At 36.3% G+C, this 11,184-nt stretch overlaps 1 protein-coding gene across 1 annotated transcript; it reads left to right on the forward strand.

Moving 5' to 3' along the window:
• The first annotated feature begins 10,006 nt into the window (after positions 1 to 10,006).
• On the forward strand, positions 10,007 to 10,699 carry LOC145121881 (uncharacterized). Its single transcript, XM_079057568.1, has one exon. The coding sequence runs from the start codon at positions 10,007 to 10,009 to the stop codon at positions 10,697 to 10,699; it is 693 nt and encodes a 230-aa protein (XP_078913694.1).
• Positions 10,700 to 11,184: the final 485 nt, after the last annotated feature.

Genomic DNA, 11,184 nt, shown 5'->3' on the forward strand with positions numbered 1-11,184 from the left:
GGGTCTCTTCAAAGTCAGTGTCTTACCTTTGTACTATGGTGTTGAAACACCAAAAAATGATGCAACCAATGTTAATGCTAATGCAATAATGGGCACTACTAGCCCCTCTTCTATGTATATGCATGCTCCTTCAATTTTGTGGCATTCTCGTTTGGGACATGTCAATTTTCGTTCTATTCAAAGAATGGCAAAACTTGGCATGTTACCAAAATGTTCATTAGATAAAAACATAAAATGTGAGGTTTGTGTGGAATCAGTATTTTCACAACATCCTCATAAATCAGTTGAAAAATCTAATGAAATACTTGGCTTAATCCACTCTGATTTATGTGATTTTAGAGCAACACCTACAAGAGGTAGAAAGAATTATTATATATCTTTTATTTGTGATTGCAGCAAGTATTGTTATATTTATTTGTTAAATACCAAAGATGAAGCCTTGAATTATTTTAAGAATTACAAGGCTAAAGTTGAAAATCAACTTGACAAAAAGATCAAAATTCTAAGGTCTGATCGAGGAGGAGAATATGAATCCAAAGACTTTGCTGAATTTTGTTCTTTAAATGGTATTATACATCAAACAACTGCTCCATATACTCCTCAACAAAATGGAGTGGCAGAAGGAAAGAATGGAACATTGAAAAACATGATTAATTCAATGTTAATTACTTCTGGAGCACCACATAATCTGTGGGGAGAAGCATGTCTTGCAGCAAATTCAATACTTAATAGAATTCCTCATAAAAAGAGTGATAAATCACCCTATCATCTGTGGAAAGGGAGGTTACCCTCTTATAAAAGGATGAAAGTGTGGGGTTGCCTTGCTAACGTACAAGTACCTCTTCCTAAGAGGACTAAACTTGGACCAAAAACCATAGATTGCATCTATCTTGGCCCTGCCATGAATAGTGCAGCCTATAGGTTTCTTGTGTTTAAATCACATGTTGATGATATCCATAACCAAACCATCATGGAATCAGCAGAGGCAGAATTCTTTGTAAATATTTTCCCTTTTAAGGATAAAGGGAAAGAGGTTACCTGCTCTAGGAAAAGACCTCTAGATGATGGACTAAATGATACCATTTCAGACAAAAGTTTACAATCAAATGAAGAGAGTTCTTCTAAGGTTCAAGAAGAGAACTTAGAACCCAGAAGAAGCAAACGGGGCAAAATAGCCAAAGATTTTGGACCTGATTACATGACCTATGTAGTGAATAAGGAACCACAAACCTACAAGGATGCTATGGACTCGTCTGAAGCTCCCTTTTGGAAAGAGGCAATCAAAAGTGAGATGATTCCATTGTGCAGAATAACACTTGGAAATTGGTAGATTTGCCACCTGGGCAAAAACCAATTGGGCACAAATGGATATTCAAGAAGAAGTTTAGACCGGATGGTACCATTGAGAAGTACAAAGCTCGTTTAATAGCTAAAGGGTATCGTCAAAAATAGGGTCTAGACTTCTTTGACACCTATTCACCTGTTACAAGAATTACATCAATTCGCACATTAGTAGCAATTGCAGCCATTCACAATTTGGAAATACACCAAATGGATGTGAAATCTGCCTTCTTGTATGGTGAACTAGATGAAGAGATATATATGAACCAACCTGAAGGGTTTGTGGTTAAGGGTCAAGAAAACAAAGTTTGTAAGTTAGTTAGATCACTTTATGGACTAAAACAGGATCCAAAGCAATGGCATGAGAAGTTTGACAACACATTACTCTCTAATGGATTTAGAATTAATGAATGTGATAAATGTGTTTATGTCAAACAATACAAGAATGCTTGTGTCATCATATGCTTGTATGTGGATGATATGCTTATAATGGGTACTAATTTGGATGTGATCAATCAAACCAAGAAAATGCTACACTCCTCCTTTTCCATGAAGGACTTGGGAGTAGTAGATGTGATCCTTGGTGTAAGAGTTCAAAGAAGATCAGATGGTTATACTCTTACTCAGTCCTATTATATTGAAAGTGTACATAAGAAGTTTGGATACTATGATGACAAGCCGGTAGTCACCCCTTTTGATCCTTCAAGTCATCTTAAGAAGAATAAAGGTGATAGTGTAGCTCGGTTAGAATATACTCAAGTTCTTGGTAGCTTAATGTATATTATGAATTGTACTAGACCGGACTTGGCTTATAGTGTAAGTAGATTGAGTCGTTACTCCCACAATCCTGGGAAAGATCATTGGTATGCATTAGTGAGAGTGCTTAGATATTTAAAGCGTACAATGAATTATGGACTGCATTACATGAAATATCCTCCTGCTCTTGAAGGGTATTGTGATGCAATTTGGATTTCCAATACTTCAAAGGAAAAATCCACAAGTGGATATGTGTTCACTCTTGGTGGAGCTGCTATCTCTTGGAAATCATCTAAGCAAACTGTGAATACTCGTTCTACAATGGAAGCAGAGTTTGTTGCTTTAGACAAAGCTGCTGAAGAAGCTGAATGGCTTAATAGCTTCCTAGAAGGTATTCCTCTGTGGCCTCAACCTGTTACTGCCATTGGCATACATTGTGATAGTATGGTTGCTCTTACTAGAGCACAAAGTCATATATACAATGGCAAGTCCAGACACATTAGGCGCAAACATATTACCATAAGAGACTTGCTGAAGAATGGAATCATTTCCATTAGTTACATAAAGTCAAAGCAAAATATAGCTGATCCCTTGACAAAAGGCCTTAGTAGAGAACAAGTTCTCTTCACATCGAGGGGAATGGGCTTAAAGCCAACACAATGAGTCACCACCTGGCGGCAACCTAACCTAGCAGCATTGGCGATCCCATGGTCTAGGTTCAATAGGAAAACTAGTTGGGGGAGACTCAAAGAAGCACTAACACAAAGGTATGCTCACTCCTATGATATTTATTTTGTGTTTTTCCGTTGATGATATAGGGATGAATTCTTTATTCTTAATAATGCTGATAGCTTTTATAGTGGAATAGTACGGATTGTTCCAGATTAGCATTACCTATGTGAGATGGATGTGAGGTCGCATCTTTGGGAGCTGATATGGCTAAGCTCTCTAAAAGTCTCATGAAGAAAGGATTGTTCACGACCGAAATGAACACAACGGTAAGAAATGATCTATGCTTAGCTATGATATGTGTGATACTTCTTGTTTTCGATGCTACTATAAAAAGTGGTTAGTTTAAGAATCTAGTTCACTACCCACAAAGTAGATCCAAGTAGTACTCACTATAAAAGTTTCAAGTTTTACAACACCTATTCATATGCATGTCATATCTTACTTCCCATTTTTGAATATCAAAGTTCACTTATTTTCTATTCAAATGTGGGGTATTCTTGGAGTTTGAATTGAAAATTTGGGGTATTGTTGGAACTTTGTTAAATGGAAAACTCTCTCTATGGCACTTGTCACACATTGGAAGAAAGAGGAACTTTATACTCCCTTAAAAAGCCTCCTACTAGTTGTTTACTAATTAGATCAAAGGCTTGGACTAGAGGGATTGGGTTGGATTTGGTGATTAGGCTAGTCAAAATGGTCTTGAAAGACTTAGATTAATATATATATTTCATGGTCAAAAGATTGGCCTTAAGCCTTGGGGCTCTTGGGGTCTCAATGACTAGTTACATTATTTTATATATATATTAATCCCGATTTTGACTTTTATTATCTATTAAAAAAATCTGTTAAATTCGTTTTAACTGTTTTGACAGTTATTTTCGGTTAGCAGTTTTTGGAGGGAAAAACACTCAATCTATACCTATAAATAGATCACCAAACAACAGATTTCGGGTTCAAAAAAACCATAAAAACATTCCTCATATAAATTCGTATTCCACATACAATGAAGGGAACATAGTGAACTTCGTCAGAATCAAGAGAAGATCATGGTTGATTGTTGTATCCTCTTGACAGATCCCTACCAGGGAAATTTCTGTCTTAGGACACTGCAAGGCAGGCCTCAATCTCTACAATTTCGTGATTATATTTCTGTGTAATCATCAAACAAGTATGTTTTCTGTAAATTGATTCTTGTATATTAAATATATCTGAATTTAGTTCGTTTCATTTCAATTACTTTGTTGATTGTATACTTCTGTAATAACAATCTAAGACAGAAATCAAAGAGTGAAGAATGGATCAAAATTCCATCATCAAAACACATGTGGAAAAGCCTGAGAAATTCAAAGGCTCAAATTTTCGGAGATGGAAACAGAAGATGTTGTTTTATCTAACAACTCTTCATGTTTCCAATGTTCTCACTGATGATTCTCCCTCTCCTCCTACTGGTATAACCACTGCAGGAGGAACAACACCACCCAGTGAAGCCCAATTGGCAGAACATCAAAGGGAAGTGGAAACTTGGAACACAAATGAATATAATTGTAGAAATTATATTCTGAATGCCCTGGATGATTCTCTCAATGATATATCTACTCTACCAAGACTACTGCAAGAGAGATGTGGGAATCACTGGAAATGAAATACAAAACAGAAGTGGCATGTTCCAAGAAATTCGTGATTGGAAAGTTCATGAATTTCAAGATGGTGGATACCAAATCTGTCCTCAAACAAGTGGAGGAAATTCAAGTCATTGCACATGATCTTGAAGTTGAAGGTATGGGTATAAACTCTAACTTTCTTGTTGGTTCAATCATTGAAAAACTTCCTCCTTCTTGGAAGAATTTCAAATTATATCTTAAGCACTTAACTGATGACATGAGTTTTGAGCAACTTGTGTTGAGAATTCGTGTGGAAGAAGATAACAGATTGAGACAGAAAGCAGATCCAAATTCCTTGGAACCAATTGAAAACTTTGTTGGAGAAGCAAGTACTTCAAGGACAAAGCACAACAACAATAAAGGGAAGCAAGGTTCCAAAAACTCTTCCAAAGATGGCAAAAATCATGGCACTAACAAGAAGAATTTCAAGAAGAATTCTGGTCCATGTTATGTATGTGGCAAAATTGGACACAAGGCCAAAGATTGCAGATTCAGGAGAGGTCAAGGAGGAAACAATGGAGGAAATAATGGAGGGAACAATGGAGGGAACAATGGAAACAATGGTGGTAATTCTCGTGGAGGAAATTCTCGTCAAGCCAACATGGTTGAATCACCAAATCAGTTTGTTGCTGTGATTCAAACCAACATGGTTAGCAATTGTGTGGATTGGTGGATTGATACTGGAGCCACAAGGCACATTTGCAACTCCCGAACCATGTTTTCTACATACCAGAAAGTCTCGGATTCTGAACCAATGTTTATGGGGAATGGCTCTACTGCAAAAGTTGAAGGAAAGGGAAAAGTGAAGCTACAACTGACTTCTGAAAAGGAACTCATTTTAAGTGATGTTTTGCATGTTCCTGAAATTTCTAAGAATTTGATTTCTGGTCCTATTCTTAGTAACAAAGGTTTCAAACTTGTATTTGAGTCTGATAAGTTTGTTCTCACCAAGGGTGGGGTGTATGTTGGAAAGGGATACCTTAGTGAGGGACTCTTCAAAGTCAGTGTCTTACCTTTGTACTATGGTGTTGAAACACCAAAAAATGATGTAACCAATGTTAATGTTAATGCAATAATGGGCACTACTAGCCCCTCTTCTACGTATATGCATGATCCTTCAATTTTGTGGCATTCTCGTTTGGGACATGTCAATTTTCGTTATATTCAAAGAATGGCAAAACTTGGCATGTTACCAAAATGTTCATTAGATAAAAAGATAAAATGTGAGGTTTGTGTAGAATCAAAATTTTCACAACATCCTCATAAATCAGTTGAAAAATCTAATTAAATACTTGGCTTAATCCACTCTGATTTATGTGATTTTAGAGAAACACCTACAAGAGGAGGAAAGAATTATTATATATCTTTTATTGATGATTGCAGCAAGTATTGTTATATTTATTTGTTAAATACCAAAGATGAAGCCTTGAATTATTTTAAGGATTACAAGGCTGAAGTTGAAAATCAACTTGACAAAAAGATCAAAATTCTAAGGTCTGATCGAGGAGGAGAATATGAATCCAAAGACTTTGCTGAATTTTGTTCTTTAAATGGTATTATACATCAAACAACTGCTCCATATACTCCTCAACAAAATGGAGTGGCAGAAAGAAAGAATAGAACATTGAAAAACATGATTAATTCAATGTTAATTACTTCTGGAGCACCACATAATCTGCGGGGAGAAGCATGTCATGCAGCAAATTCAATACTTAATAGAATTCCTCATAAAAAGAGTGATAAATCACCCTATCATCTGTGGAAAGGGAGGTTACCCTCTTATAAAAGGATGAAAGTGTGGGGTTGCCTTGCTAAGGTACAAGTACCTCTTCCTAAGAGGACTAAACTTGGACCAAAAACCATAGATTGCATCTATCTTGGCCCTGCCATGAATAGTGCAGCCTATAGGTTTCTTGTGTTTAAATCACATGTTGATGATATCCATAACCAAACCATCATGGAATCAGCAGAGGCAGAATTCTTTGAAAATATTTTCCCTTTTAAGGATAAAGGGAAAGAGGTTACCTGCTCTAGGAAAAGACCTCTAGATGATGGACTAAATGATACCATTCCAGACAAAAGTTTACAATCAAATGAAGAGAGTTCTTCTAAGGTTCAAGAAAAGAACTTAGAACCCAGAAGAATCAAACGGGGCAAAATAGCCAAAGATTTTGGACCTGATTACATGACCTATGTAGTGAATAAGGAACCACAAACCTATAAGGATGTTATGGACTCGTCTGAAGCTCCCTTTAGGAAAGAGGCAATCAAAAGTGAGATTGATTCCATTGTGCAGAATAACACTTGGAAATTGGTAGATTTGCCACCTGGGCAAAAACCAATTGGGCACAAAATGGATATTCAAGAAGAAGTTTAGACCTGATGGTACCATTGAGAAGTACAAAGCTCGTTTAGTAGCTAAGGGGTATCGTCAAAAAGAGGGTCAAGACTTATTTGACACCTATTCACCTGTTACAAGAATTACATCAATTCGCACATTAGTAGCAATTGCAGCCATTCACAATTTGGAAATACACCAAATGGATGTGAAAACTACCTTCTTGTATGGTGAACTAGATGAAGAGATATATATGAACCAACCTGAAGGGTTTGTAGTTAAGGGTCAAGAAAATAAAGTTTGTAAGTTAGTTAGATCACTTTATGGACTAAAACAGGATCCAAAGCAATGGCATGAGAAGTTTGACAACACATTACTCTATAATGGATTTAGAATTAATGAATGTGAGAAATGTGTTTATGTCAAACAATACAAGAATGCGTGTGTCATCATATGCTTGTATGTGGATGATATGCTTATAATGGGTACTAATTTGGATGTGATCAATCAAACCAAGAAAATGCTACACTCCTCCTTTTCCATGAAGGACTTGGAAGTAGTAGATGCGATCCTTGGTGTAAGAGTTCAAAGAAGATCAGATGGTTATACTCTTACTCGGTCCCATTATATTGAAAGTGTACTTAAGAAGTTTGGACACTATGATGACAAGCCGGTAGTCACCCATTTTGATCCTTCAAGTCATCTTAAGAAGAATAAAGGTGATAGTGTAGCTCCGTTAGAATATACTCAAGTTCTTGGTAGCTTAATGTATATTATGAATTGTACTAGACCGGACTTGGCTTATAATGTAAGTAGATTGACTCGTTACTCCCACAATCCTGGGAAAGATCATTGGTATGCATTATTGAGAGTGCTTAGATATTTAAAGCATACAATGAATTATGGATTACATTACATGAAATATCCTCCTGCTCTTGAAGGGTATTGTGATGCAAATTGGATTTCCAATACTTCAGAGGCAAAATCCACAAGTGGATTTGTGTTCACTCTTGGTGGAGCTGCTATCTCTTGGAAATCATCTAAGCAAACTGTGAATACTCGTTCTACAATGGAAGCAGAGTTTGTTGCTTTAGACAAAGCTGCTGAAGAAGCTGGATGGCTTAAATGCTTCCTAGAAGGTATTCCTCTGTGGCCTCAACCTGTTACTGCCATTGGCATACATTGTGATAGTATGGATGCTCTTACTAGAGCACAAAGTCATATATACAATGGCAAGTCGAGACACATTAGGCGCAGACATATTACCATAAGAGACTTGCTGAAGAATGGAATCATTTCCATTAGTTACATAAAGTCAAAGGAAAATATAGCTGATCCCTTGACAAAAGGCCTTAGTAGAGAGCAAGTTCTCTTCACATCGAGGGGAATGGGCTTAAAGCCAACACAATGAGTCACCACCTGGAGGAAACCTAACCTAGCAACATTGGCGATCCCATGGTCTAGGTTCAATAGGAAAATTAGTTGGGGAAGACTCAAAGAAGCACTAACACAAAGGTATGCTCACTCCTATGATATTTATTTTGTGTTTTTCCGTTGATGATATAGGGATGAATTCTTTATTCTTAATAATGCTGATAGCTTTTATAGTGGAATAGTACGGATTGTTCCAGATTAGCATTACCTATGTGAGATGGATGTGAGGTCGCATCATTGGGAGCTGATATGGCTAAGCTCTCTAAAAGTCTCATGAAGAGAGGATTGTTCACGACCGAAATGAACACAACGGTAAGAAATGATCTATGCTTAGCTATGATATGTGTGATACTTCTTGTTTTCGATTCTACTATAAAAAGTGGTTAGTTCAAGAATCTAGTTCACTACCCACAAAGTAGATCCAAGTAGTACTCACTATGAAAGGTTCAAGTTTTACAACACCTATTCAGATGCATGTCATATCTTACTTCCCTTATTTGAATATCAAAGTTCACTTATTTTCTATTCAAATGTGGGGTATTCTTGGAGTTTGAATAGAAAATGTGGGGTATTGTTGGAACTTTGTTAAATGGAAAACTCTCTCTATGGGACTTGTCCCAAATTGGAAGAAAGAGGAACTTTATAATCCCTTAAAAAGCCTCATACCAGTTGTTTACTAATTAGATCAAAGGCTTGGACTAGAGGGATTGGGTTGGATTTGGTGATTGGGCTAGTCAAAATGGTCTTGAAAGACTTAGATTAATATATATATATATATATATATACATATATATATATATATATATACATATATATATATATATATATATATATATATATATAATATATATATAATGGTCAAAAGATTGGCCTTGGGTCTTGGGGCTCTTAGGGTCTCATTGACTAGTTACATTACTTTATATATATATATATATATATATATATATTAATCCTGATTTTGACTTTTATTATCTATTAAAAAAATCTGTTAAATTCGTTTTAACTGTTTTGACAGTTGTTTTCGGTTAGCAGTTTTTGGAGGGAAAACAGTCAATCTATACCTATAAATATATCACCAAACAACAGATTTCGGGTTCAGAAAAACCATAGAAGCATTCCTCATATAAATTCGTATTCCACATACAATGAAGGGAACATAGTGAATTTCGTCAGAATCAAGAGAAGATCTTGGTTGATTGTTGTATCCTCTTGACAGATCCCTACCAGGGAAATTTCTGTCTTAGGACACTGCAAGGCAGGCCTCAATCTCTACAGTTTCGTGATTATATTTCTGTGAAATCATCAAACAAGTATGTTTTCTGTAAATTGATTCTTGTATATTAAGTATATCTAAATTTAGTTCGTTTTATTTCAATTACTTTGGTGATTGTATACTTCTGTAATAACAATCTAAGACAGAAATCAAAGAGTGAAGAATGGATCAAAATTCCATCATCAAAACACATGCGGAAAAGCCTGAGAAATTCAAAGGCTCAGATTTCCGGAGATGGCAACAGAAGATGTTGTTTTATCTAACAAATCTTCATGTTTCCAATGTTCTCACTGATGATTCTCCCTCTCCTCCTACTGGTATAACCACTACAGAAGGAACACCACCACCCAGTGAAGCCCAATTGGCAGAACATCAAAGGGCAGTGGAAACTTGGAACACAAATGAATATAATTGCAGAAATTATATTCTGAATGCCCTGGATGATTCTCTCTATGATATATCTACCCTACCATGACTACTTCAAGAGAGATATGGGAATCACTGGAAAAGAAATACAAAACAGAAGTGGCATGTTCCAAGAAATTCGTGATTGGAAAGTTCATGAATTTCAAGATCGTGGATACCAAATCTGTCCTCAAACAAGTGGAGGAAATTCAAGTCATTGCACATGATCTTGAAGTTGAAGGTATGGGTATAAACTCTAACTTTCTTTTTGGTTCAATCATTGAAAAACTTCCTCCTTCTTGGAAGAATTTCAAATTATATCTTAAGCACTTAACTGATGACATGAGTTTTGAGCAACTTGTGTTGAGAATTCGTGTGGAAGAAGATAACAGATTAAATGAGAAGGCAGATGAAAATCCCTTGGAACCAAGTGCAAACTTTGTTGGAGAAGCAAGTACTTCAGGGACAAAGCACAACAAAAAGAAAGGGAAGCAAGGTTCCAAAAACTCTTCCAAAGATGGCAAAAATCATGGCCCTAACAAGAAGAATTTCAAGAAGAATTATGGTCCATGCTATGTATGTGGGAAAATTGGACACAAGGCCAAATATTGCAGATTCAGGAGGGGTCAAGGAGAAACAATGGAGGAAATAATGGAGGGAACAATGGAGGGAACAATGGAAACATTGGTGGTAATTCTCGTGGAGGAAATTCTAGTCAAGCCAACATGGTTGAATCACCAAATCAGTTTGTTGCTGTGATTCAAACCAACATGGTTAGCAATTGTGTGGATTGGTGGATTGATACTGGAGCCACAAGGCACATTTGCAACTCCCGGACCATGTTTTCTACATACTAGAAAGTCTCGGATTCTGAACTAATGTTTATGGGGAATGGCTCTACTGCAAAAGTTGAAGGAAAGGGAAAAGTGAAGCTGCAACTGACTTCTGAAAAAGAACTCATTTTAAGTGATGTTTTGCATGTTCCTGAAATTTCTAAGAATTTGATTTATGGTCCTATTCTTAGTAACAAAGGTTTCAAACTTGTATTTGAGTCTGATAAGTTTGTTCTCACCAAGGGTGGGGTGTATGTTGGAAAGGGATACCTTAGTGAGGGTCTCTTCAAAGTCAGTGTCTTACCTTTGTACTATGGTGTTGAAACACCAAAAAAATGATGTAACCAATGTTAATGCTAATGCAATAATGGGCACTACTAGCCCCTCTTCTATGTATATGCATGATCCTTC

This window comes from Lactuca virosa, chromosome 1 (genome assembly GCF_052849685.1).
Source record: "Lactuca virosa cultivar CGN04683 chromosome 1, Lactuca_virosa_CGN04683_v6, whole genome shotgun sequence".
In the NCBI taxonomy this organism is placed as follows: domain Eukaryota; kingdom Viridiplantae; phylum Streptophyta; class Magnoliopsida; order Asterales; family Asteraceae; genus Lactuca; species Lactuca virosa.